The sequence below is a fragment of the Cricetulus griseus genome, chromosome 4, assembly GCF_003668045.3.
Source record: "Cricetulus griseus strain 17A/GY chromosome 4, alternate assembly CriGri-PICRH-1.0, whole genome shotgun sequence".
Lineage (NCBI taxonomy): Eukaryota > Metazoa > Chordata > Mammalia > Rodentia > Cricetidae > Cricetulus > Cricetulus griseus.
Window position 1 is genome coordinate 221,061,639 of NC_048597.1, and position 26,712 is coordinate 221,088,350.

Here is a 26,712-nt window from a genome sequence, read left to right on the forward strand (position 1 = left end):
CGTTTAGTGGCTCAGGCTTGTGATCCCAGCACTTGGCTGTAGAGGTAGGCCCAGAAATTTAAGACCATCCTCTACTACAGGTCAAGCTCGAGGCCAGCCTGTACCATACGAGCCCCTGTCCGAAAAAGAAAAAAGTAACCCAATTAAACCCCAACAAAAGCAAGAATCAAACTGGCATCGCCCAGGGCTGATGTGGTTAGTGGGTTACAGCGGTCTGGGAACTTCGCGGAGTTGGGGTGGGACGTGAAAAAAAAATGTGTTAAGAGAACTGCGCATCCATCTGCAAAACCTCGCTATCAACTAGAAACAGAAAGTCTTCCACAGCGACTGTGGGGAGTGGCAGCAGGCCGGGTCCGCCAGGTCTTTGTCGAGGAAAAACATGAATCATGTATTCCGGTTTAAAGAGACGGCGGGGGCGTGGCGGGGTCGGGTCGGGGCGTGGCGGGGTCGGGTCGGGGCGTGGCGTGGAGGGGCGGGCGAGAAAAAGTACCAGAAAGTTTTCCTCCAGTGTTGATGACGGCGGCAGCGGAGAGAATCGCCGGAGGTTCCGGGATTCCCACGGGGGCTTTCAGGGCGCGCTCACGCGACTACACCCAAACGACCCCGCCCGCCCCGCCCCCGCCCCAGCAGCGCCACCGGCCGCAGCCTCCGCCCGGCCGGGGCGCGCCGGGAGGCCCGATCGATCGGCGGGCGCGTCGCTCTGACGTCACGCGCGCGCTGACGTCGCCGGCAGCCGCAGCCTCTGAAGCGGGGCTGGGAGCGGGGGGCGCCGAGTTTGACTAGTTTTGGGGGTGGCCCGGGCAGCGGCGTCTGTGGGCAGCGAGCGCGTCTCGGAGGCCCCACCACCGCGGCTGGGCGGTGCTGCGAGGAAAGTTGGAGGCTGAGGGGCGACGGGCGGCTGAGGGGCGGCGGGCGCGGCCATGGAGCCCCGCGGCGCCGAGTACTTCAGCGCCCAAGTGCTGCAGAAGGACGTGAGCGGCCGGCTGCAGGCGGGCGAGGAGCTGCTGCTCTACCTCGGCGCGCCCGGCGCCATCCCGGACCTGGAGGACGACCCGAGCCGCCTGGCCAAGACCGTGGACGCGCTCACCGGCTGGGTGGGCTCGAGCAACTACCGGGTGAGCGGCGGGCGGGCGGGCGGGAGGGCGCGCGGCCGGGCGGGCACGCGGGCGAGCGGGAGGCTCGGCGCCTCGGCTCTTCAACCCTGACGCGCTGGCATCGCCCCCAGGTTTGGGGTACGGCCGGCGGCGGCGGTTCCGTGACACGACGCGGAGCTGCTTGGCGCTTTACAAAGTGCTAACTTGCAGCCAAAGGCTTGACGACTTGGTGCGGTTTGTAGACGCCTGTGTAACGCCTGCGCCGAGCCTGGGCGTCAGGATGCGGCGTGAAGTTGGGCAGTCAAGTTCTTCTCTTCCGATTGATTTCTGTTCTCTCCCCCCTCCCTCCTCCAGTCCCTCCTTCTCTGCAATTCTCTTCCGCCTCCCTTCCCTCAGTCTTTCCTTCTCTATTTCCCGTCCTCCCTCCCTCTCGTTTCCTCTTCTCTCCTTTTCTCCCTCTTTTTTTCCCTTCGTAGTCTTTATGTGAAGGTTGTGATCTTCTCTCAAAAGTATCTTTAGCGCTTATTCAGGTCCTTCGCACGAAAGGACTGCTCATGCCATGGTATTATTTATTTGCTTTTCTCTTAGTTGACAACAGAATGTTGCCGTTGCATGCTCATTTGTCCTCTTGCTTTTCCGCAGTTGGGGACGGACTCAGATTTAAAAGCATGGACCGTCAGCTTTAGTTGATGCTGCAAACAAAATGGGGGGGGGGTGAGGTACAGGAAGGAATGGGTGTTGGAGCAGGACCAGGCAGGTTGTAATGTAGTCACGGATGAAGATAAGTAAATATTCAATAATTAGCCTGTTCCGGAGTTGTTAGCAGTTACTTTTCCTTTTAGTCTTCAGGTGGCAGTATTGCTTTAAAATGCGGGCAGCAACTTCCCCCGTTGGAGCGATTTTCAGCAATATATCCAGTGAATAGGCTGTACTTTGAAATTTTTATCTATAGGGACAAGAAAACAAACTACAATGCTGCAGATTTAATGGTGGGGACCATATGAATTATAAGAAGCTTAGACATTTACCAAGATTTAAAATACATATATTATCAATTATACGTAATGGATTTCATTGTAACATTTTCATACATGTGTATAGTGTACCTTCTTCGAATTCACCACCCGTTACCCATATTTTTTCACTTTTGCTGTTTCCATATAGTTCCCTTCTGCTTTCATGCCTTTTCTTCTTCTTCTTCTTCGTCTTCTTTTTTTTAATTAAATGGATCAGTTAGGGTTACTTAAAGGAGCGTGAGTGTGGGGTTCTGTACAGGAGCATGGCTATATCACTGAAGAAATTGTCTCCCCTCACAATGATGGAGTTTTAGAATTCAGCACCTCAATGTTCCACCACATATTTTCTCTTTATTCTTTTTTTTCCAGTTGTTTACAAACCTATATTAAATTGGGGACATTCTGTTTGGATAGTCTTTTTTTTTTTTTTTTTTTTTTTTGAAGTATGAGAAAAAGCTAGCCATGGTGACACATGCCTATGATAAAGTAGCACTTGGAAGGCTGGGGGAGGAGGCTCCCAAGATCAAGGTCAGTCTGAGCTAGATAGTGAGTTTGAGGCTGAATTGAATTATATAATGAGACCCTGTCTCAAAAAAAAAAAAAAAGTCTGGGTTAATTTTTACTAAAATACGGTTACCATTTGGGGAGTATTAGTTTCTTTTGAAGAAATGAACTAGATACCCCTACTGTGTAAGAAAGGCATATGTACTCAGCATGGCTGTTTCACAGTTGTTCCAGCATTGGCTGTTGTGGGAAGTCAGCCCGTTGGTAATGTTTGCTCTCCTTCTCCACTGAAAACTGATGTGCTGCATTCTCCATATTGACAGGAGAATTTATTCAAGCCATTGCAGCCTTAGATGTTTGTCAGCAAGTGGCACTTGTGATAACATGGGGCTCCAAGTTTTCTGTCACGTCTCTGAGCTTTCAGTTAACTGGTTAAGATCCTTGAGGGAGGTGCCCGAGGTTCACACATTCACTCCATCTTCCTCACAAGATATGTAGCCTAACACAGGTTCTCCCTCCCTGCGCTGTCTAAACACTTTGTGGAAGCATGCTCGCTCACTAGTTTTTCTTTCCTGGTGTATGAGTGAATTTTCTGTCTTTCTTGCCTATGCCAGTTCCTTGGCTCTGGTGAGATGCTGTGTCTTCTCAATTTTTGGTCACTCAGCTCTCTCTCCTTCAGGAATTACTAGTCCTCAGTACTTACTTTTTTTTTTTTTAGCATAAATTGTTAGAAAGAGAACATTCTATTGTAATGAACTTGTTTTTTATTTATTTATTGATACAAGATCTCCCTTCTCACGATGAGGCCCTGGATAGCCTGGAACTCACTATGTAGACCAGGCTATCCTTAGGTCCACAGAGACCTGCCTGTGTCTGACCCCGCTCCCTCCCATGCTGGCATCAAACATATGTGCCACCATTTTTGGTTTATTTTTAAGTTTTTAAAAAGTATTTTTTATTTTATTGTTTGTGTGTGTGGGTGCTTTGCATGCATGTATGTCTGTGTGCTATGTGCATGGCTGGTGCCCACAGAGGCCAGAAGAGGCTATTTGAACTCCTTGGAGCTGGAGTTGTAAATGGAAGGTTGTAAATTGCCATGGAGATGCTGGGAATAGAATCTGGGTCCTCTGGAAGAGCAGCCAGTGCTTTAAATTTAACTGCCAAGTGGATATACAGATGTGCAGGATTCAGGGTTTGTTTTTGTTTGTTGAGATAGGGTTTCTCTCTGTAGCAGTCCTGGCTGTCCTGGAACTCACTTTGTAGGTCAGGCTGGCCTCAAACTCACTGAGATCTGCCTGCCTCTGCCTCCAGGCGCTGGGATCAAAGGCATTAACCACCACTGCTGGCTTGTTTGTTTTTTTGAGACAGGTTTTCTTGTTGCTTAGGCTGTCCTTGAACTCACTGTGTGTCTGAGGCTGTGTGATCTTATTTTAAATGTGCTACAGGATTTATATGAGGGATAGTCCTTTAGTTGGAAAGTAAAGGAATAGCAAAAAGTCCTTGGTGGTAAGGCCTGGTTTGGTAGCAGTGACAGTGCTGAAAATTGGATTTTTTTTTTTTTTTTTTTTGAGACAGGATGTGGTGGATTGAATGAAAATGGCCCCCTTAAGCTCATATAGTTGAATCCCCTGTTGGTGGACTGTTTAGGAAGGATTAGGAGGTGTGGCCATCTTGGAAAAGGTGTGTCACTGAGGGTGGGCTTTGAGGTCTCAAAAGCCCATGCCAGCCTAGTCTCCCTGTCCCCAATTTTTGGGTCAGGGTGTAAGCTCTCGGAGGGCTACTGTTTCAGCACCATGCCTGTCTGTTTTGCACTGTGATATTCATGGACTAACCCTCTGAAACTGTAAGCAAGTCCTCAGTTAAATGCTGTCTTCTGTAAATTGCCTTAGTCATAGTGTCTCTTCATAACAGTAGAGCAGTAACTAAGACACAGGGCCTCCATGTAGCCCTGGCTGTCCTGGAACTTACTTTGTAGACCAGGCTGGCCTCAAAGTCACAGAGATCTGCCTGCTTCTGCCTCCCAAGTTCTGGGAGTAAAGGAGTGTACCACCACTGCTGAGCTGGAATCTTGCCTTCTTGAGCAATAGGATAGACATGCTATCTGCCAAAATGGGGATCAGGAGGGTCAAGGAAAGGAAAAGTTTGGTTTTAATTAGGCCATGATGTTTAATATCTAAGTTAAAATGTTAAGTAGGTGGTTAAGGTCTTGAGTCTGGTGGAGAAGTCATAACTAGTGACTTATGATCATGGGAATGGACATATATGTGATGTATATACTGGTATTTGAGTTTTGCCAAAAGTTTTGCAGATTTTGTAGCAATAATGTGTTAATAAAGTTTCCTCCTTAAATATTGTCAAGATGAAAGTCACCATTTAAAAGCTGTCCTTATGAGTTTCAAAGTCTCTCTTAAGTGTTTAATTTGCAGGATGTCTTTACTCTTTAAGATAGCCTTAGAAAGTCTGTATCCTTACTTTTCCTCTTTTTGTAGAAAAGATGACCTAAGTATCTTGACTTAGGTCAGAGCCCTGGTAAATTAGCAGGAGAGAACTTGAATGTTCTTTTTCTCTGTGTACCTCCTCAGGATTAATAACATTTATGTTCTGCCTAGAAACAAAATAGTAAGTGGGCTGAAAATAATAATTAGCATTTACAGTATCAATACATAGTGCTAGGCTAATGAATGCGCTAGTATTTTTTTATTTCTGGGAGTCCAAGATCCTAGCCCATTTGCCATTTATTTATTTATTTGTGTGTATGCATGTGTTGCATGCACTAACATGTGTGGTTTAGGTGCACACTTGTGCCCCAGTCTACATGTAGACCAAATAATAACTTATGGGAGCCTATTCCCTCCTTTTCTCATGTGGGTCCAGGGAATCAAACTCAGGTTATAAGTGTCTGTTCCCAGTGGCCCCAAACCATCTTTTTGGGCCCCATTTGGCATTCCTATACTTCCCGGTAATAATCAGTATTACCTAAGTCATATTTCCTGTTGAATACCCCATTCTTAAAATATACCAGTTTTATTATGGTTCACTGAGTGTGAGGGCAGTCAGAGAACAACTTGTAGGAGTGAGCTTCTACCACATGGGCTCTGGGCATTGGACTCAGGCTGTCAGCTTGGTGGCAAGTGAGCTATTTTGCTATTCCAAGTATACCAGTTTTGATTAAGAGAAAGGAGGCAAGATTTACCTCTCATCCCTGTTTACTGATTTCATTTGTTCTTATTTACCTGCTGGGTGGGATGAACATCCAGGTTGTTTTTAGGTTTTCCCCGTTAACACTGTCTCTTCATGTTGCCACTCCAGGCATATACATGAGAATTTGTCTAGGTGAGTGATTCTCCTGAAGTCAGACTTTACTGTGGAACCCAGGATGCTTTCAGTCTTGCCTAAAGCTCCTGTGTGCTGTGCCACAGTGTCTAGCTTTATATTTTGTAATTATGTTATATTCTGAAATGCCACATTTGATATCAAGCATATAGTCTTTAAAAACCCTTGTAATATCCTAACTACACTATACTATAAAGGACTCCTATACATAATTTATGATGAGAGAAAATGTGTAGTTTCCCTGTAATGTCAATAAGGGATTGGTTCCAGAACTCTCTCTTTCCCTTGGATACTAAAATGCACAGATACTCAGGTCCCTTATATTGTACATGCCTGCAAAACCCTTCTGTGTACTTGAAATCATTTTGCAGTCCCTTCTCACAGCTAATTCAATGGGAATACTTGTTATATTGTATTATTCAGGGATTAATGATAAAGGGAGAAAGTATGTAGCTGTTCAGCAGACTTGGGTCCCGTCCCCCCCCCAAATATTTTCCATCTGATATCAGTTTAGTCTGAGAATGCAGGACCTGTGGATATGCTAGTCTGACTAACTAAGGAGATATAACAATAGTCACATGGCTGCAGCAGAACATGTAATTGCTGGAATGCCACCACATCAATTCAGAACATTACAGATGAGTGGCTGTTGGTGACTAAGACTTTGAAAGTGGTGTAGTTATTGGCAAACTCCATTTCTTCAGTATACCTGAACTTGGAAGAGTTGACTACTTGGGCCAGGGAAGTGGCTTAGTGGGTAAAAAGCTTACCGTGGACTATGAAGACCTCCGTTTGAATCCCTGTACTCCACGTAAAGATGGATGGTGGAAAGCACACATTTGTAATCCTAGTACACCTGTGCAAGGTGAAAGACGACACAAGTGAATCCCTGGCTACCTGACTAGCTAGCCCAGAGTATACATAGGCAAAACAAGAAGAGACCCTGTTTCAAAAAGGTAGAAGTTAAGACCAAACCTGAGGTTGTTATCTGATGTACACACACACACAGACACACACACACACACACACACACACACACACACACACACACACACCTGCCTTCCCTATACACATCATATACTCTTGAAAAATTAATGTTGACCACCTCATGGGACACCCATTTTATTAAGCCCCATATATATATATTTTTTTTTTAAAAGAGAGACAGGTTCTGGCATTATTGTTTAGGCTAGACTTGAATTTGTAACCTCTTACTTCCCTCCACCTCACAAATACTGGAAATACGATGTGTGTACTATCACACTTGGCTTCATTAAAATGCGTGCACGCTCTCTCTCTCTTACTCTCCTCTGTGTGTGTGTGTGTGTGTGTGTGTGTGTGTCTGTCTGTCTGTCTGTCTGTCTGTCTGTCTGTCTGTCTCTGTCTCTTTTTCATTTAATCTAGTTTTATTTTGTTTTTGAGACCTGTCTATCTAAGTAGCCCTGGCTGTCCTGGAACTTGCTATGTAGACTAATAGAGATCAACCTGCCTCTGCCTCTCTTCTGGGACTAGAGGTGTGCACCACCACTCCTAGCACAATTGACTTTTATAGCAACCTTTAATCTTGGGATTTTGTTGAACTCATTAATTTCAGTATTTACTTAGAGGATCAATCATTTTTTAGTGATTATTTACTTATTTTTGAGACATGATCTCGTATAGTCCAGACTGGCTTTGAACTCTTATTGTAGGCAAGGATCATCTTCAATCCTTCCTTCCTTCCTTCCTTCCTTCCTTCCTTCCTTCCTTCCTTCCTTCCTTCCTTCCTTCCTTCCTGTTTCATTGTTATTGTTTGATCTGTTCTTATGTGGTCCTGAATTCTGTTTTGATCATCCTGCATCTACTTCCTGAGTTCCATCGCACCTGCTTTATGCAGCGCTGGAGATCATATGCAAGGACTTGTATGTGTTAGTCAAGACTTCTATCAACAGAGCTACAGCTCTGGACCCTGTCCTTTGTTTGTTTTAATATTTATTTAAAAGGGTGTGTGTGTGTGTGTGTGTGTGTGTGTGTGTGTGTGTGTGTGTGTGTGTGTTCCTGTTACCATGGTGATGATAATATGTGTTAGTGTTTTGTTTGTTTTTGTCAACTTGGCACAAGCTGGAGTCATCTGAGAAGAGGGATCCTCAGTTGAGAAGATGCCTTCAGGACATTGGCCTATAGATTGGCAAGTCTGTGAAGCATTTTCTTGATTAATGTTTGACGTGGGAGGGTCTAACTCACTATGGGCAGTGCCACTTCTGTGCAGGTGGTCCTGTGCTGTATAGAAAAGCAAACTGAGTGAGCCATGAGGAACAAGCCAGTAAGCAGTGCTCCTCCATCACCTTTGCCTTCAGGTTCCCTTTCTTTAATTTTTATTTTCTTTCTTTCTTTCTTTTTTTCTTTTTTTTTTTTTTTTTGAGGCAAGTTCTCTCCATATAGCTCTGGCTGTCCTGGAATTTAGTATGTAGAGTAGGCTGGCCTCAAACTTAGAGATTCAGCTTCCTCTGCCTCCCAAGTGCTGGGATGCACCACTATGCCCAAAGGTTCCTGCCTTGAGTTTCTGCCTTGACTTGCCTTCATGAGGGATTGTAAGGTTTACAGTGTAAACTGTAAGATGAAGTTAACTCTTTCCTCCCAAGTTGCTTTGGTCATGGTGTTTATCACAGAAGTAGATACCCAGCTAGGACTCTCTCTCTTTCTGTCTCTCTCTCTCTCTCTCTGTGTGTGTGTGTGTGTGTGTGTGTGTGTGTGTGTGTGTGTGTGTGTGTGTGTGTGTGTTTATGTGTCCCAGAGGTTGAACTCAGGTAGTCAGGCTTGCACTACAAAGGGCTTTACCTGCTGAGCCAGTTTACTGGTCCTTTTTGCTATTTTTAAATATATTTTATCATTTATGTTTTGTTTTGTTTTCAGTGTCTCACGGTGTAGCCTTGGCTGTCCTACAGCTTGGTAGGTGAACCAGGATGGCTTATGTTTCCCAAGATTTCCACCTGTGTGCTGAAATTAATTATTTATTCATGCATGTTGTCTGGGCTTTTTTGCTTTGTAAATTTTTTAAAAACTCCCTGGGGAGTATAGCCTCCATGATTGCTGTTTTCTACCAGTTTATATGGTACTAGAGATTTAAATTCAGAGCCTCATGCATGCTAGGCAAACACTATCAACCAACCTGTATGTGGAGCCCCTTTAATCATTGTTGTTTTAGAATGAGGGTTGGTCTTTGGTCCTTTTTGGTCACTACTCCTCTTACACTCTGCCAGGGACTGAGCCAAGGCTTTTTCAGGGTCTAGTTAACTGCTCTGTCACTGGTCTGTACCTTGTACTGCAAACACATTAATCATTGGTTTAAACTTATGCTTCAGACATGTACATTAAATTTTGTTTATTGATGGCTTTGCTCTTGATACAGGGGTCCCAATACCCTTATCTTTTGTTCTTTCCTGTGCCTCGTACTTCTTAATTGAAATAGTTGCAGTGTAGTCAAGAAATTTAAGACTATATTAAATATTTTTTATCTTTGAAGTGGCACCTTTTCCTTTTGCTACATTAAATAGTTTAGTCAGGAGTTCAATTAGGTCTGTGTGTTGTAGTTGCTGTGGTTACTATTGGTTTCTATTTGCTTCTGGTTCCTCTGGGTTAGTTTGATAGGGGGTTTTCTTTAGTATTTTGGATCAACCCTCTGCTTGAGTCCTTCCATGTTTCCTTAAACCCTCTTCCCTATGCTCTTAGTCTTGGTATCCTAACTGTGAAGTGTGGGGCCAGTTTCTTAATTTTTCTGGTTCAGGTTCAGTCTTTGGAGAATCATTTGCCTGTGTTCTAGGTGTTGAATACTGGGTCTTCTTCCCTCAGTACTTCAAGTTAAGCTTTTCTTTTCTAGAAGACAGGGGCACTGAAAGCATTGATGCCTTTGCTCATAGGCCATACTCTCCCCCAAGATCTCCACTGCTGTAGTACCTTCTCCAATCTCCTGCCTATCCTTGAGAATCTTAATTATAGAGCAATCTTGTCTGTGGATGCAAACTGGAGTCTGTGAGTAGGTAGAACTCTCCCATGCCTCTGGGTATTGATGAGTTTTCTTACTAATGGTTGGAGACATGGCTCAGCAGTTAAGAACATCTGACTGCTCTTCCAGAGGACCCAGGGTCAATTCCCAGCACCCTTATGGTGGCTCACAACTGTCTATAACTCCAAGTCAGAGGGGATCTGACACCCTTTTCTGGCTTCCATAGGCACTGCATGCATGTGCTACACAGACATACACAAGCAAAACACCCATATATACAAAAATAATAATGAAAATGATCTGGGCAGTGGCGGAGCACGCCTTTAATCCCAGCACTCAGGCAGGTATCTCCAAGAGGTTGAGGTCAGCCTGGTCTACAGAGAGAGTGCCAAGAGAGGCTCCAAAGCCACAGAGAAACCCTGTCTCAAAAAACAAAACAAAAAACAAAAAAGAAAGAAAATGTTCAAAAATATTTTAAAAAGTTTCCATACTAGCCCACACTCAGATATTAACAATGTGTTAAATACAGTGGAATTCTTCTTATCCCCTTGTACCATGGCTTCATTTTCTTCCTGTCACTTTTGGACTTTTTGGTTGTATATATATATTTTTTTCCTTAAAGATTTCAGACTGGCTGGTTATTCTACAACAGTGGTTTTCAATCTTTGAGGGGCTGGCTCTTTCACAGGGGTCCCCGAAGACATCAGAAAACATGGATATTTACATTAAGATTCATAACAGTAGCAAAATTACAGTTATGAAGTAGCAATGAAATAATGTTATATTTGGGGGTCACCACAACATGAGGGACCAATTTAGAGGGTCACAGCATTAGGAAGGATGAGAACCACTCTTCTACAACCTCAGATTTCTCATGAATTCAAGAACAGTTATTATTTTGTAGAAAAATACTTGTTTTGTTTTGTTGTTTTCTTTTTGGTTTTTAGAGACAGGGCTTCTCTTTGTAACAGCCCTATCCATTCTGGAGCTAGCTCTGTAGACCAGCCTGACCCCGAACTCACGGAGATCTGCCTGCCTCTGCCTCCCAAGTGATGGGATTAAAGGCGTGCACCATCACTACCTAGCTATGTTTTTTTTTCCTTATTCAAATATGACCGATTTCATTTTCCAATTCCTACATTCTAGACAGAAACTGAACTTCCTTTGTAATCAAAGGTATTATTGAATTTCTTACTTTTTTATTTAGAAAACATTGCAAAGTGAAAAGTCAGTATAGTCACGAAACTTCTCTGTAACCATTACCTAATTTATCAGTTACTAAATTTTTGCCAAGTGTGCTTTACCACTGTTTTCCTATACATTTACAAATTGTTACTATTCATGTGTTTGAGAGTAGAATCCTCGTTGCCATGTCTGCCTACTTCTGAATACGTCATTCTCAATAAAATTTTAAAAATTAGTTTTACTATTTTGAGCAAGGGTCTCACTCTGTTCCCATTGCTAGTCTGGAACTCACTATGTGGACCAGGCTGGCCTTAAACTCAGATCCTCCTGTATCTGCCTCCTGAGTGGTGGAATTAAGGGCCTGTGCTACCATACCCAGCTAAACCTCATTTTAAAATCTTACTATTATGGTGTATATTAAGAATTATAGGCTGATCTTACAATATGCATCAGTAATATGTATTCATTAAATCTCTTTCTGCTTGCAGGTATCATTATTAGGATTGGAGATTTTAAGTGCCTTTGTGGATAGATTGTCAACACGATTTAAATCTTATGTAGCAATGGGTAAGTTCACTTTGAGAATCATTGTAGAATTTGATATAGTGACTTTTTCTTTGAGTTTTTTGTTAAACAGAGTTTCTGTAAATTTAGAGCGCATGTAGCTTGGGGACTGGAGTGGTATTCAGTGGTTAAAGCTCTTGTTCATAAGGCCTGAGTTCCAGTCTCAGCACTCACAGCAGGTGGTTCACAAACTTTTAAAATGCTAGCTCCAGGAGATCTGATGCACACACATTATACAGTAACATACAGACACATTAAAGTCAGTTTTAAAAAATATAATTCTGAGCTGGACGGTGGTGGTGCACACCTTTAATTTCAGCACTCAGGAGATAGAGACAGGTATAGGAACTCTGAGTTTGAGGCCAGCCTGGTATACAGAGCAAGTTCCAGGACATCTAGGGCTACACAGAGAATACACGCGCGCGCACGCACGCACGCACACACACACACACACACACACACACACACACACACACACACACACACAAAATTTTGTACAGCTCAGAAGATGGTACTTTAGCATTTTAATTTACTCAAAAAGAGTTGAAAGCTTCTCAATACAACCTCTGGATACTGTCAATAAGTATTTATGTATGTGCTCATCTTTTTTAGTGTTCTGATTTTTTAAATTATTTTATTTGCATTGGTGTTTTGTCTGCATGTATGTTTGTGTGAGGTTGTCAGATCTTGGAGTAACAGACAATTGTAAGCTGCCATGTGGGTGCTGGGACTTTTAAACCCAGGTTGTCTCGAAGAGCAGTTAGTGTTTTTAACCACTGAGCCATGTCTCCAAAGCCTGAGCCATCTCCCCAGCCCCATATCTAATTTTTTTTGGATGGCAAGATTTGTAATATAATTTGCATCCTGTGGGGTTCATTTTTACTGTTGTCTTTATTGTTTTGAGACAGGGTCTCACTATTTGGCCTTGGCCTGGAACTCATTATGAAACCAAGCTGGCCTCACACTCATAGAGCTCCTACTGCCTTTGCCTCTCAAGTGCTGGAATTAAAGGCATGCACCACCATACCAGCTACATTGCTATTTTTTTCACTCTACCTTTTATAGTGACAGCAAAGTGAAATAAATAGGAAGTCCGCTTTTGTGGTATTTGATGCTGAGTCTGAGCCTTGCACACTAAGCACACAACGTTAACCTTGTGCTGCACTCTGGACCCACAAGTTTTTATTGTTAGCTTGAATACAGTGACTGTGGTTAGACTGCCCCAGAAGACTGACTCCATAAATGCTGTGGTTTTGTTGTGGTTGTTTTTTATCATGGTTTGCTGGCTTTACTCTGAGCAGCAGTTATGATATGTTTGCTGCGTGGTCATTGTGCTACTCTTAAGCTGCTGCTCTGCATTATGCAATGACATAGTTGGCTTTGATTAAACACGTGTGATTTTCATGTGCATCTTAGAATGCTTTATGAATGAGTTTGGTACTATTTTATAGCAACATACAGAAACACAACCTTGAATGTTAGTGGCTTTCTTTTGTGGTTTAAGTTAATGTCCCACAGTGTCAATTATTATTAAACTTACTTTCAAATATCTTTGATCAACTTTTTCATCTTTGGTATGCTACCGAATTATGTCAGTTTGTGTGTTTTTCTTCTCTAGCTGTTTTCTCAAGTAGGTTTCCTGGTGTTCCCTTTCAGTCATGACTTGGTGGTTCCCACCCTTACTATTGTTAGCTTCTAAAGAGAAATTTTTTACTGTCTTCTGCTTAAAATTGATGGTAGATGTTAGAAACCACGCTTTGGAAAGATGCTTGTGGTTGTATTTGAATGCATAAATGGGAATTTAAAAAATAAAGTTCCATACTTCTCAACTTTGAGAAATTGGATGATAAGTTTGAAGTTGTGTTACAGCTTCCTTTTGTCTGGGTTCGTGGGACTTTGCTTTTTATTTATGTTTTTACTTTTATTAATCATCTATTGATTTTGGTTTTTTTGGCAGACTTATTGTTAGTCAACATTGTTTTCACTTTGAAGACCCTTTGTGAAACTTGAACTTGTTATTAACTTGCGAGCTCATGTGGTATGTTTGGAAAACTTGATCTTAATTTGCTCCCGTTTATTGGAAGCATCCTTTAAAAGTGTTGATTATATCTGTGAGAGAAAAATCATCACATTTCTGACTGGAGGTGGGTAGACAGTATGTCTGCATGCTCTTCAAGAACTGGACAGCCTCAAAGTTGCCTTCTTTTTAAATCCTTTCACAGCCTTAAACAGGCTACCTAATTCTGTATAGGGCCAGTACAATGACTTAGTGGGTAAAAGTGCTTGTCAACAGCCCGATAACTGGAGTTCCATCCCCAGAGCCCATATGGTAGAGAGAACTGTCTCCTGCAGGTTGTCCTCTGACCTCCATGGCACACATACCCCGACAAACAGAAAATAAGTAAGCACATATAAGTCTGTTTTTAAAAGGAAAAGACCAAATTGAATCATGGTCTAATGGTTTTTAAACCTCCCAGTTCCTCTCAGATCCTTCCCAACTCCTCAACATTTCTCTCTCCCTCTTTAGGAAGTAAACTAACAACAAAACAGAAAAAACTCAAAGAAAAACTACAAGAAACACACATACAAAACCCATAAAAAAAAAAAAACAAAAAACCAAAACACAAAATAGGAAAACATCATAGAGAAGCAGAAGACCAATAAGATTAAAAAAAAAAAAAAAAAAAAAAAAAAAAAAGCCCAAACAAAGCAACATGAGGCAAAAAGTACAAAAATATTGTTGAGTTCATTTTGTGTTGCCCATGTACTGCTGGGCATGGGATCTGCCCTTAAGTGTGCATAATATATATACCCAGTGAGAATCCATTGCAAAAAGAAATGTTTTTTCCTTTTGCTAGCTGGTGTCAGTTGCAGAGAGCATCTTGATGGGGGGGGGTGCTCCTATCCTTCTCAGGGTCGCTGTCCCGACTCACTTGAACCTGGACAGGCCTGTGCATACTGCAGCATTCTGTGAATCTGTGCGTGCATCAGTCCTTTGTACATTAAAGTTAAAGTGTGTTCTTGAAAAATGGAGAGTCCTGTTCTGTTTTGTCTCTAGTTCCAAGAAGAGATTTGCACATAGCTCAGTCATTAGAGCCTTAGATTCGGTTCTGAAGAGAGTATGGACTCAGGGCCATGCTTACGTAAGTCATCTGTCCACACTGATACTAATCACTAATAAACTTTTGTAGCATAAAAATTTAGCAGACAGTCTAAACCCAAGTGGTGTGGTAAGAGTATCAGAGTTTTCAGCACACTCAGTTCTGAGTTTTATGTCTTGTAGAGTAATTTTACGTTTACAACGCAATAGAATGAAAACTACTAACAACCATACTTCAGTTTTCAGTATTTCACCTCTCATTGCAGTCTGTGGTAAATTGACACATTTTTAAAAAAAATTCTCCTAGCTTACAGAGTAGAAGTCTCTTTCTGGGTGCCTACTAACGACATAGTGTTCATTGTATTTATTGATGATTCATAGGTCACATATGAATGGGTCTTTGTAACATGAAAAATAAAAGTACCCAGAGACTGATATTGGGATTCAGGCTTCAAGCTGAAGGTCAGAAAAGCAAAGCACTTGGCTACTAGCTTCTTACCTCTACTTCAGACTGAAAGGGCTGATCCTGTCTCCATGAGTTCTCACCAAGCGCTAGACTGCTGCCTTTCCTCAGCGTGGCTGGAGAATGAATGCTCCTTTCTTCAGTGTGGCTGGAGAATGAATGCCTCCTACTGAATACTGAAGACCCTGCTTCTATCTTTTATACCTTTCTAGTGCTGGGATTAAGGCGTGTGGTTCAATCTCGTGTATCCCTGAGCGACCCAACTCAGAGAGATCGGTCTACCTCTTAATCCTGAGTCCTAGGATTAAAGGTGTGTGTACCACCACCTCCTAGCTTTTGGCTGCTGGAATTAAAGGTGTGTGCCTGGCTTCTAAGGTGTGCCTGACTTTGCTTTCTGAATCCTCAGGCAAACTATTACAAATCATAAATAATGTGTCACCATAGGTCTTTAGTGTATATTGCTGACAGTTCAAATGCTTATTGTATTTTTTTTTCTGTTTATTTCATCTTCTCTCTAGTCATGAGGGGAAAACAAGGAAACTTTGAGGTTTAGGAAAATTTACTGTCTCCTATCATTAATAACTAGGTGCAACTAAATAAAATGTTGTTGTCTCCAAGAGAATGTAAAAAAGAGAGTTTAAGGGCTAGTGAGGTGACTCAGCAGGTAAAGGTACTTGCCACACCAGTCAACAGACCTGAGTTTGATCCCCAGAACCCAAGGAAAGATGTGAGGACTTCATGAAATTGTTCACTGACCCTCCCACCTGTGTGTGTCATGGCCTAGGTGCTCACACGTATACATGCAAACATATACACAATTAAAAATTTCAGTACAAAAGTAATAAGATTTTTTGTTTAATATAATACTATGCACATGTATTACAGTTATTAAAGATTTTAAAGTGTTTATTTTCTATAAAATTACCTTTGTTTTGCTTTGTTATTAGGCAAGATTTTGCTCTGTAGCCTGGAACTTCCTATGTTGTTGCCTGGGCTGGCCTTGATTCTCATGGCTGTCTTTGTGCCTCAGCCTTCTAAGTGGAGGATCATAGGCAGGAGCCAACAAAACTGGCTCTAAAATTTTCTTAATTTTTTTTTTTTCTAGACAGGGTTTCTTTGTATTCTTTTGGAGCTGTCCTGGAACTCATTCTGTAGAACAGGCTGGTCTCAAACTCACAGAGATCCACCTGCCTCTGCCTCCTGAGTGCTGGGACTAAAGGTATGCGCCACCAATGCCCAGCTAAAATTTTCTTAATTTTGAGACAGAGACTTACTATATAGATCCCAGCCTTGAACTCCCTATGTGGCCTGGGCTACCCTGAATTTGGGATCTTCCTGCCTCTACCTCCCTAATCCCTAGTACTGAGATTACAAGTATATGCTACCAAATTTTACTAAAATGAGCCCCTATTTGGTCCAGCATTTAAATTTTCTTTTGTAGTTAAATTCTATCTCTCCCCTGTTACATGGATGCCAACACACACACACACACACACACACACACACACACACACACACACACACACGACACGCACGCAGAGTGATATTTTATTTATGATTTATTAAAGCTTATCTGAGGGTACAGAAAGCAAAGCTAGCCACAAGCTATAGAGGCCAGGCAGTGGTGATACACACCTTTAATCCCAGCAGCCATACCAGTTAGCTATAGAAGCTGAGCAGTGGGACACACACCTTTAATCCCAGGACTCAGGATTAAGAGGTAGACAGATCTCTATTAGTTCAAGACCTCACTGACTACACAAAACTGATCCAGTCCTAAAAGAAACAGTTCACACAAAGGTGTTCTCAGCCCCTAGGATCACACACCTTTAATCCCAACACTAGGGAGGTGAGATAGGAGTGATATGGCTGCACAAAGAAAGGAATAAAAGGGGGAGGAGACAGGAACTGAGAGCTTTTGCCCGAGATTCATGGAGACAGGATTCCATTTCAGCTAGGAAGAGGTAAGATCTACTGGCTTGGCTGCTTTGCTCCTCTGATCTTCAGCTTGAAGCTTGGACCCCAATTACTAGTAAACACTGGTTTTACTACCTAAGAGTATTGTAGTCTGATTGTATTGTTGTGAGGATTAAATGGTAATTTATTTTTTACTATTATGTTCTGTGATTTACAAGAAACAGAGATTCTTATAATAGCCAGTCTTATAGATATTTAATTATTCCTGTTAATATTACATCTAAACAAAAATGAATAAAGATTTCCATCGTACCCTGTAGGGAGACTCTAGTCCCGCCCCAGGTACCCGGACAGGTGTGCCAGAACACGCCCATGGGGCAGGGTCAGGGGAAGTCTTAGGCTGACATAGAAGGGCTCCCCAAGGGGTCGGCAGACGGTGCTCGGTCTCTTCTGCTCCCCCAGCTACCGGCACTGGTTCCAGCTCCCTCCCTCTCGCTTTGGCCTGCACTTGACTGGTGTGTCTAAATAAAGAAAACCCTAGCTCTATTGGCTGCTCACTGGTCACTCCACAGTACCCTCTGAGTGGTATTTGGCAGTGCTTATTTTGTTTAAATGGTGCTGGGTAGAACCCACTGTCTTGCACTGTCCAGCAAGCACTATACTACTGAGCCATATTCCTAGCCATGAACAGTATTGATATTGGCTTATGATTGAATAAATTTATTATAGGGATCTTTTGCCTGCATGAATGTCTGTACATGCCTGATACCCATGGAGGCCAAAAGAGAACATTGTATCTCTTAAAGCTGGAGTTCTTTTTTCGTTTTGTTTTGTTTTTTGAGACAGGATTTCTCTGTGGCTTTGGAAGCTGGCCTGGAACTACCTCTTGCAGACCAGGCTGGTCTCGAACCCACAGAGATCCGCCTGCCTCTGTCTCCTGAGTGCTGGGATCACAGGCGTGTACCACCACCGCCCGGCTAAGCTGGAGTTCTTAATAGTTTGAGCTGTCATGTGAGTGTTGGGGATTGAACCCAGGTCCTCTGGTAGAGCAGACAGTGCTTTTGACCACTGAGCCACCTGTCCAGCCCCATGTTTATGATTTTAATTGTGAAGGCATATTCTCTGCATATAATCCAGGCTGGCCTGGAACTCTCACTCTTGCTGCCTGAGAGCCTCCCTCTCATTTCTGGGATTAAAGCTTGTGCTTCCATACCTGAAGCCCATCCCCCCCTTGATTAAATTTCTGTAAGTAAACTAGACAAGTGTGTCCCTTTTTCTTTTTTCATTTCTTCTACTTCTCCTTTAAAACCTAGACTTAGGCCTGTTTGTGTTTGTCAGTTGTGAAATATATCCAACAAGAATACTGCATAACATGCAATTTAAAGAACAATTATAAAACCAACCCTTGACTATGCCTGGGTTCAGAAACTTAAATCTGCCAGGTCTTTGAACTACACCTGTCTATACTTCGGAGGATACTTTTCACCCTGCCAGAGGTCTCCCCATCATAACCTCGAGGAAAACATTTGCTTGCTTGTCTGTGGATCTTGACCTCCAAATAGAATAATACTGTTTGTCTGGTTTTGAACCCTCCTAAGTGGATATGATTGTACATACTATATTAAAATTTGTTCATTGTTTTCATTTGAATTCATGACTAATGAACTTAGAATAATTTCTTTTCATAATTATTTATGGAACAGTTGCCATTTGTAGTTTTGTAAAATATGGTTTGTGATGAATTTGTAAATACTTATTCTTCCCCCATTAGTTACCACGGCTTTAATAGACAGGATGGGAGATGCCAAAGAAAAAGTTCGAGATGAAGCTCAGAACCTGGCACTGAAGCTGATGGATGAGGTGGCACCACCTATGGTAGGCTTGCATTTGAATGAAGAGTTTTCTAATTGGATAGATGGTAACTACAGCAAACTAATAAACCTCCAGGAAGCATGAGTGGTGGAATTTTAGGTAGTGGATTATTGCTAATGTTTTAAAGAAGTTTAAATTTAAGGTGCAGTGCCAATATGTAAGGTTTCTTTTCTTTTCTTTTTTTTCATTTAACTTTTCTCTTTTTCACTTACTTACATTAAAAAAAAAAACATAAAGACTTAAGTGATTTGACAGGTGCTGATTGTACTTATGCTTCACCATTTTCTGGTTTTTCTTACCTGCAAATTATAAGATACTGAAAAATATTATTTTGAAAACTACTGAATATCATGTTAATTTCTGTAACTCAGAAACAAAAAGAAATTGTTTGATTTTTCATAGGTTTTTCATAGGTGGCTATTGATTGTGGAAAGCATGTTTTATGACAGCTTGAGTTTTATTAGTATAGTAGAAGTAATTTGCCCTTAAAGAATGTATTGATTGCACTGGTTATGTGGCAGTCTGTAAGAGAATGTTAGTTTGATCTCCAGAAGACTCCCCCCCCTTTCCTTTTGTTTTGTTTAAGTTGGGCATGTGGCATATATTTGGGGAGTAATGGGGAGGCAGAGACATACAGATCCCTGGGGCTTGTTGGCCTGTGAGTCTAGCTTAGCCTGCTTTGCATGTTTTAGGCCAGTGAGAGACTTGCGAGGTGGACAGCACCCGAGGAACAGCACACAGGCTGTCCTTTGCCTTCCATTTGTACACATTCTTACATACCTGCACTCACACCCACCCGCGTGAATGAACACACGTGCACATGTATATGTGCTCATACACTAGTAATGTGTTGGTCGGAGGCTAGATCCTATAACAAAAAAAAGTGTATTTAGTGCATAGCGTTGGAGGTAATATGGGATCCACCTAGGTGTGTCATTTCATGGGAAGTGGCCTCCTGATGGCAGAGATGTTTGCATGCTTCAGAGAAACTAAAAGCCAAGTTTTTGTTTTGTTTTGTTTGTCAATTTACTATGTTTCTTAGAGATCCTTCCATTAGAAAATTATTTTATATGTATGTCTGTATGTATAAATATCACCTGTATGCAGGTACCTCCAAAAATTAGAATTGGAGTTCAGAGGCAGTTGTGAGCCCTTGTGTGGGTACCGGGAACTGAACTCATGTCCTCTGCAAGAGCAGCCATTGCTCTTCAGCACTGAACCATCCCTCTAGCCCCCAGGTCTTTTCATCTTAGCACTGCCATGCTGAGGACCAAGCCTCTGACACACAAACCCTTGGGGGAATCCTCATCCACACTGTAGCATAGAAATACTGTAAAGGAGAGTAAGAATAAGCTGACCTGTACACCACAGTTGAAAGGGTAGCTTCAAGTTCACATGATAGTCACAGTGGTATCATGTGATGCTTAAACTGTAATGCTACATAGGTGTAATAAGGCAAGAGTACTGAGCTATAAAGGGAAACTGACTAGGAGGGATTTTATACTTCATAACAATACCTTTTTAAAAAGTTTTGTAGATAGTCTTTACTAATTTACATTTTAAATTGTTTTTTGTTTTCTTACTACAGAGAGTACTGTAGGTGTAAACTTTTTTTTTTTTTATAAAAAAGTTTCAGAGATGGGCTGCTGAGTCAGGTTATTCAAAATATGATCTCCCCCACTATGGTGGTGGAAGCAACAGAACCTTGTGGATCTCAGCGGCAAATGTTTTGTCCAGCCTTAGTTAAGATTTTTAAAATTCACAAGGCTGGTGACCTAATTTCAGAGTTTGATCCCCAGGATCCATGGTGAAGGAGAGACCTGACTCCTGCAAGTGGTCCCTGCCTTCACATCTCCAGTCACATGAACACATACCTCTCACATAACTCTCTCTCTCTCTCTCTCTCTCTCTCTCTCTCTCTCTCTCTCTCTCTCTCTCTCTCTCTCACACACACACACACACACACACACACACACACACACACACACACGGGAGAAAATTTATTGTGTGTTTAGAAAGATATAGTTGAAGTCCTTGCTACACTATGCCTAAACAATTGTTTTTGCATTATTAGTATATGCTTATTTTTTCTTTCTCCTGACAGACTTGGTTGTTGTTTTCACTCTTTGGCTCTTATACTCTGCTTTTTTAGGGACCCACCACCCAGCTCCCATATAAATCACACATGAAGTTTTATTCTTACTTATAAATGCTCACCCTTAGTTAGGCTTGTTTCTAGCCAGCTTTTCTTAAATTATCCTGTCTACCTTTTGCCTCTGGGCTTTTATCTTTCTCTATTTTTGTATACTTTTCTCTACTTCTTGCTCTGTGGCTTGTTGTGTAGCTGGGTGGCTGGCCCCTGGAGTCTTCCTCCTCTTCTCCGTCTCTGCTCTTCTGTCCTCTTTTCCCCAGATTTCTCCTTCTGTTTATTCTCTCTGCCTGCCAGCCCTGCCTTTCCTTTCTCCTGCCTTGCTATTGGCCGTTCAGTTCTTTGTTAGACCAATCAGGTGTTTTAGACAGGCAAAGTTAACACAGCTTTACAGAGTTAAACAAATGCACCATAAAAGAATGCAACACATTGGGCTGGAGAGATGGCTCAGCCATTAAAGGCTAGGCTCACAACCAAAACTATAAGAATGCAACACAGCAGCTGGGCGTTGGTGGCGCATGCCTTTAGTCCCAGCACTTGGGAGGCAGAGGCAGGCAATCTCTGTGAGTTTGAGACCAGCCTGGTCTACAAGAGATAGTTCCAGGACAGCCTCCAAAGCCACAGAGAAACCCTGTCTCGATAAACCAAAAAAAAAAAAAAAAAAAAAAAAAAGAATGCAACACATCTTTGCAACATTAAACAAATATTCCACAGCATAAATGAATGTAACACATCTTAAGTTAATATTCCACAACAAATAGGTAGTCATAAAGTGGCCTGTCTGTATTTGTGTCTAGTATTAAAAAGAGAAAAGCTTTAATTATGTTTGCAGTCATTCCATGTGACAGTCTGTTTTAGTTGCTGTGGCGTTTTGTATATATGGAGTGATTCCTAGACCACTGTGCCTATAATTGCAGCCTTGTTAGCATAAAGAAACCTGTGTTCTTAGAAATGCTTAGATGCTTATGTATGGGGCATGATTTTCCTTACAGTTACTGAAATTTAAAGTTAAAAGCATGTAAATAAAAACTCAAAATGATGGTTCAGATATTAAATGGGTAGGAGCACACAAAATCAGACAAACAAAAACCTTGTAAATATGAGTTGAGCATCCCTGATTTTGTTCGTTGCCATAACATTAAGACAATGAGTGGAAAATTCCACACCTGATCCATGTGACAGACTACAGTCAAAATTTAGCTGCACCAAAATTAGTATATAAGTAATGCTCATGTTATATGTGTAACGTGAGTATGAAACACAAATGAGCCTCTAGTTTAGGTTTGTGTCCTAGCAACAAGATTTTTTACCATGTACATAATTTCAAAATTTGAAAAATGTTCCAAATTTGGAACGCATCTGATACCTGGTGACTTAATTGTAGGGCTAGGAAGCACATTTGTCATATGCTTTACCTAACTTCTTATCACATGTGTCTACTTGTTTCCCCATAGTACATCTGGGAGCATCTGGCCTCTGGTTTCAAGCACAAGAACTTTCGATCTCGAGAGGGTGTGTGCCTGTGTCTGATTGAAACCTTGAACATGTAAGTTCTGTGGTTACCGAAACAGCTTTGTTTCCTTTAGTCATTTCTCAAGGCTCAGAGTTTTCCACAAAGTGAAGGAAGAATGAAAATAAATTTTAAATAGTTTTAATTGGTTTCCTAAACAAAATATAATCTTTAATGCTACTTTTGTATATATGTAAGGTATCTGTTAATTTTTAAATTTGTCTCTTTTTTCTTTAGCCAATCAAAATTGGTGGTTAAAGAATTGATTATGCTAATAAGTTGGGCTCTTTTTTTCTATTAGGATCTGCTTCAGAACTTTTGAACTCAATGGTGTGTCACTTGCTCAAGCCATTCCCCCACATCCTTTGTGTCTGTTACTTCTAGGCTGGAGCACTCCCTGAGTTATGTAGCTCTCAGGACCCTGTCAGGGCTTTGTGCAATCCACCTAGTAGGAGCGGTCAGAGTCCTGATAGAATTGTCGTCACAGCGCTATGACATAGGTGGGAGAAATGTGAGTGGAGGCTTTGTTCTTATTCTGGAGTGAGTTTCCAGACTGTGCAGTGTGATAGTGACGCGCAGTCTCTTCTGACTCTTCCTGTGGGGTGACTTCCTCCTCTTTCACTGCTCTGGGGCCTTCCTGCTAGCAAGTACTGGCCGTGGCCGTCAGTCAGCACACTTTCTGAGTTTTAGTTCCTGTCATTTGCATTCAACGTAGACTGCAGAATATTAGTAAACATAATGATCTCTTTTGTTTTTTATATAAAGTTTTTTATTTTTATGTACATTGGTGTTGGGTCCCCTGGAACTAGAATTGCAGACAGTTATGAACTACCATGTGGTTGCTGGGAATTGAACCCAGGTCCTCTGGAAGAGCAGTCAGTGCTCTTAGCCGCTGAGCCATCTCTCCAGCCCCATAATGATCTCTTAAGTTAATTATTTCATTTCACTGAGTATTGAGATCCAGTGTCATTAAAAACAAATACTATTTCAAAAGTACATGCTCAGATTTTCTTAAGTAATTGATAGGCTACCAGGGTTGTCAAATTGCTATTGAGTATTTTGCCCTGTTGGGTCATGTGTCAACTTGACACAAGCTACAGTCATCTGAAAGAAGGGAGCCTCAATTGAGAAATGCCTCCATAAGATCCAGCTGTGAGGCATTTTCTTAGTTAGTGATTAATAGGTAAAGTCTCAGCCCAGGCTGTCCCTGGGCTGGTGTCCTGGGTTCTATAAGAAGCAGACTGAACAAGCGATGGGGAGCAAGCCAGTAAGCAGCACCCTCCATGGCCTCTGCATCATCTCTGCTCCAGGTTCCTGCCCTGCTTGAGTTCCTGCCCTGACTTCCTTTGGTGATGGATGTGTAAACCAAATAAACCTTTTCCTCCCCAACATGCTTTGGTTGACGTGTCTCATCATACCAGTAGTTACCCTGACTAGGACCGCAGCAGTAACACTTACTGTGGTTGGCAGCAGCAATAGTGACCCTGATTAGGACTGCATCATTCACATTTAATCCAGGTCGGCACTTTTGTTTCTTAGCATCACTTTGCTAGATACTTGTTTTTCTTTAGTGATGTATGTCCATGTTCTTCATCAAAGTTGTCATGATAGAAATAAAAAGAAAGGCCTGGCATTGGTGGGGCACATCTTTAATCCCAGCACTCTGGAGGCAGAGGCAAGTGGATCTCTGAATTTGAGGCCAACCTGGTCTACAGAGTGAGTTCCAGGACAGCTACACAGAAATCCTGTTTCAGAAAAGAAAAAACCAACCAACCAACAAAAAGAAAGCATCAGGATATTTTGTTCAGTATTTAAATGAAACCAAATTTTCTCTTTTTTTCTCTCAAATTATATTTAGCTTTGGAACTCAACCCCTGGTCATCAGCAAGTTGGTGCCACATTTGTGTATCTTATTTGGAGATTCTAATAGTCAGGTAAAAATTTTTTACCTTCAAGCATTGACTGTGTGTGTGTGTGTGTGTGTGTGTGTGTGTGTGTGTGTGTGTGTGTAGGTGGGTGGGGGGAGGTATTGCCCTTTCTTGTGCTCTTGCATTATTTAAGCTGTAACAACAAAGACAGAGAAGGTAGATAGTAAAAAGATCGCCTTTTTTTTTTGTTTTTTTTGTTTTGTGTTTTGATTAACTGAGGGTCTGGCTGTGTTGCTCAGAATCCATTGGGCTCACCAGATCTTCCTGACCCCCCTCCCAAGTAGCTAGGACTACAGGCCCCTTCTCCCTTCCTCTTCTTCCCCTTCTACCAGAGTTTGTTTGCTTACTTATTTTGGAACAAACATTAAGTTGTCAGTTCTTGGGCTGATATTAAGGATAGAAAGAACTTAATGGTTAGTTCTTGAGTTTGACAGACTAAGAGAATTCTGGGTTCCCTTCTTAGTCCAGAGTGTCACCAGCCTACATTCTTGAATATGCTTGTACTGGAACTATTGCAGCTGTCGATAGCTCTGTTTAGTAGGGAAGGTCTTTGTGTCCATGGTGTATCTCTTTACCTGAGCTGTCTCTGTTGTAGTCAGGAGGCAAGGCTATGCATTGCCTGCCTCATCCTCCCCTGAAAGTCAGTTGTAATATTCTATCATTATCTGTGAACTAGCTAGGGCATTTGGAATGACACTGAGTAAGATTTGTTTCCTACTTAAAAGTTCTAGTTGTCCCTCAACAGGTTGTAGAGTTTTACTTTCTTCAATTGCTGTTCTTCTTTTCTTGCCCAGCCTGACCTCAAGCTCTTGAACTCAATTGATTTTCCCCACCTTTGTTTCCCAGGAAGCTAGGACTATAGGTGTGTGCAACCACACCTGGCTGTCAGTTGCTCTTTGACAGTCAGTTGTGTAAAAGAATAAGGGTTGTTTTTCAAATTGTTCTCTTAGGCCCCCTTCTTTTTTTCACCTCTTACATAGAATATAAAATTTACCATTGCAACTATTTTTTAAGTGTACACTTCAGTGGTATTAAATACGTTCACATTGTTTTGCAACTATATCACCATCTACCTGTAAAACTTTTACCTCCTCAGAACTCAGACTCTGTACCCATGAGACAACTTCCTATTCCTCTCCCCCAGCTGCTGGCAACTACCATTCTTCATCATAATTTGACTACTCCAGGTACCTAGTGGAAGCAATCAGACAATAGCTGTCCTTTTTGATCAGTCCCATTTTATGTAATGTCCACAAGTTATCCATGTTGCAAAATGTGTCAGGATTTCCCTCTTCTTTCTAAGGTTGAATAATTTTCCAGTAATAGAGACATCACATTTTATGTATATAGACATATGGGAATAGGAATTTTTGTTTTGTTTGTTTTAGTTTTTCTTCCTTTTGGCTCTTTTGAATAATTTTAGAAACACTGATATAAAAATATTTTGAAAGACAATTTTATTCCAGGAAAATAATTAACTGTATTTTAAGTTAATAAATGATACTTTTTGAAATTTGGTAGCTTTTATTCACAGATTTCTACTAACCACCTCCCTTCTTTTTTCTTTTTCCTTTTGTTTTTTTTTTCTGATGGTAGTGGGGATTGAACCTAAAGGTCTCACACATGCTGGGCAAGTGCTCCACCACTAAGGTTTTGCTCTTCTTTAAATGGGTTTTTTAGGACTTTTTTTTGGACAAACTGTGGTTTTGGGTTTCCATTAATAATACGTCATATAATTTCCCCAGGGACTGAAAAGACATTAAAACCAACTTAGAGTGTCAGGTTGGCCTTCTAGTTTATTGTTACCTTGAAAGAAAGTGTCACATCTAAGTTTTATTAAAATGTCTTGAAATCTTTGACAGGTGAGAAATGCTGCAATATCGGCTGTAGTCGAGATTTATAGACATGTAGGAGAGAAGCTGAGGTTTGATCTGTCTAAGAGAGACATTCCTCCAGCTAGGTAAGTCTTCCTAAATTTATAGTTTGCTACTATTTGTTTGTTTGTGTGTATGTTTTTTTTTTAAGGCAGGATTTCTCTGTGTAACAGCCCCAGCTGTCCTGGAACTTGCTCTGTATACCAGGCTGGCCTCACCTG

At 41.7% G+C, this 26,712-nt stretch overlaps 1 protein-coding gene across 8 annotated transcripts in view; it reads left to right on the plus strand.

The window, feature by feature from the left end:
* Window positions 1-769: 769 nt before the first annotated feature.
* Clasp2 (cytoplasmic linker associated protein 2) overlaps window positions 770-26,712 on the plus strand; it is a 167,683-nt gene continuing 141,740 nt past the window's right edge. For all 8 annotated transcript variants that reach the window (XM_035444029.1, XM_027415277.2, XM_035444030.1 and 5 more), the window contains exons 1-6: window positions 770-1,115; window positions 11,603-11,681; window positions 18,930-19,033; window positions 22,634-22,725; window positions 24,548-24,623; window positions 26,480-26,577. In XM_035444029.1, coding sequence (XP_035299920.1) covers window positions 921-1,115; window positions 11,603-11,681; window positions 18,930-19,033; window positions 22,634-22,725; window positions 24,548-24,623; window positions 26,480-26,577 — 644 coding nt within the window. In that variant the 5' untranslated portion in view covers window positions 770-920. The remainder of the gene's footprint in view (window positions 1,116-11,602; window positions 11,682-18,929; window positions 19,034-22,633; window positions 22,726-24,547; window positions 24,624-26,479; window positions 26,578-26,712) is intronic.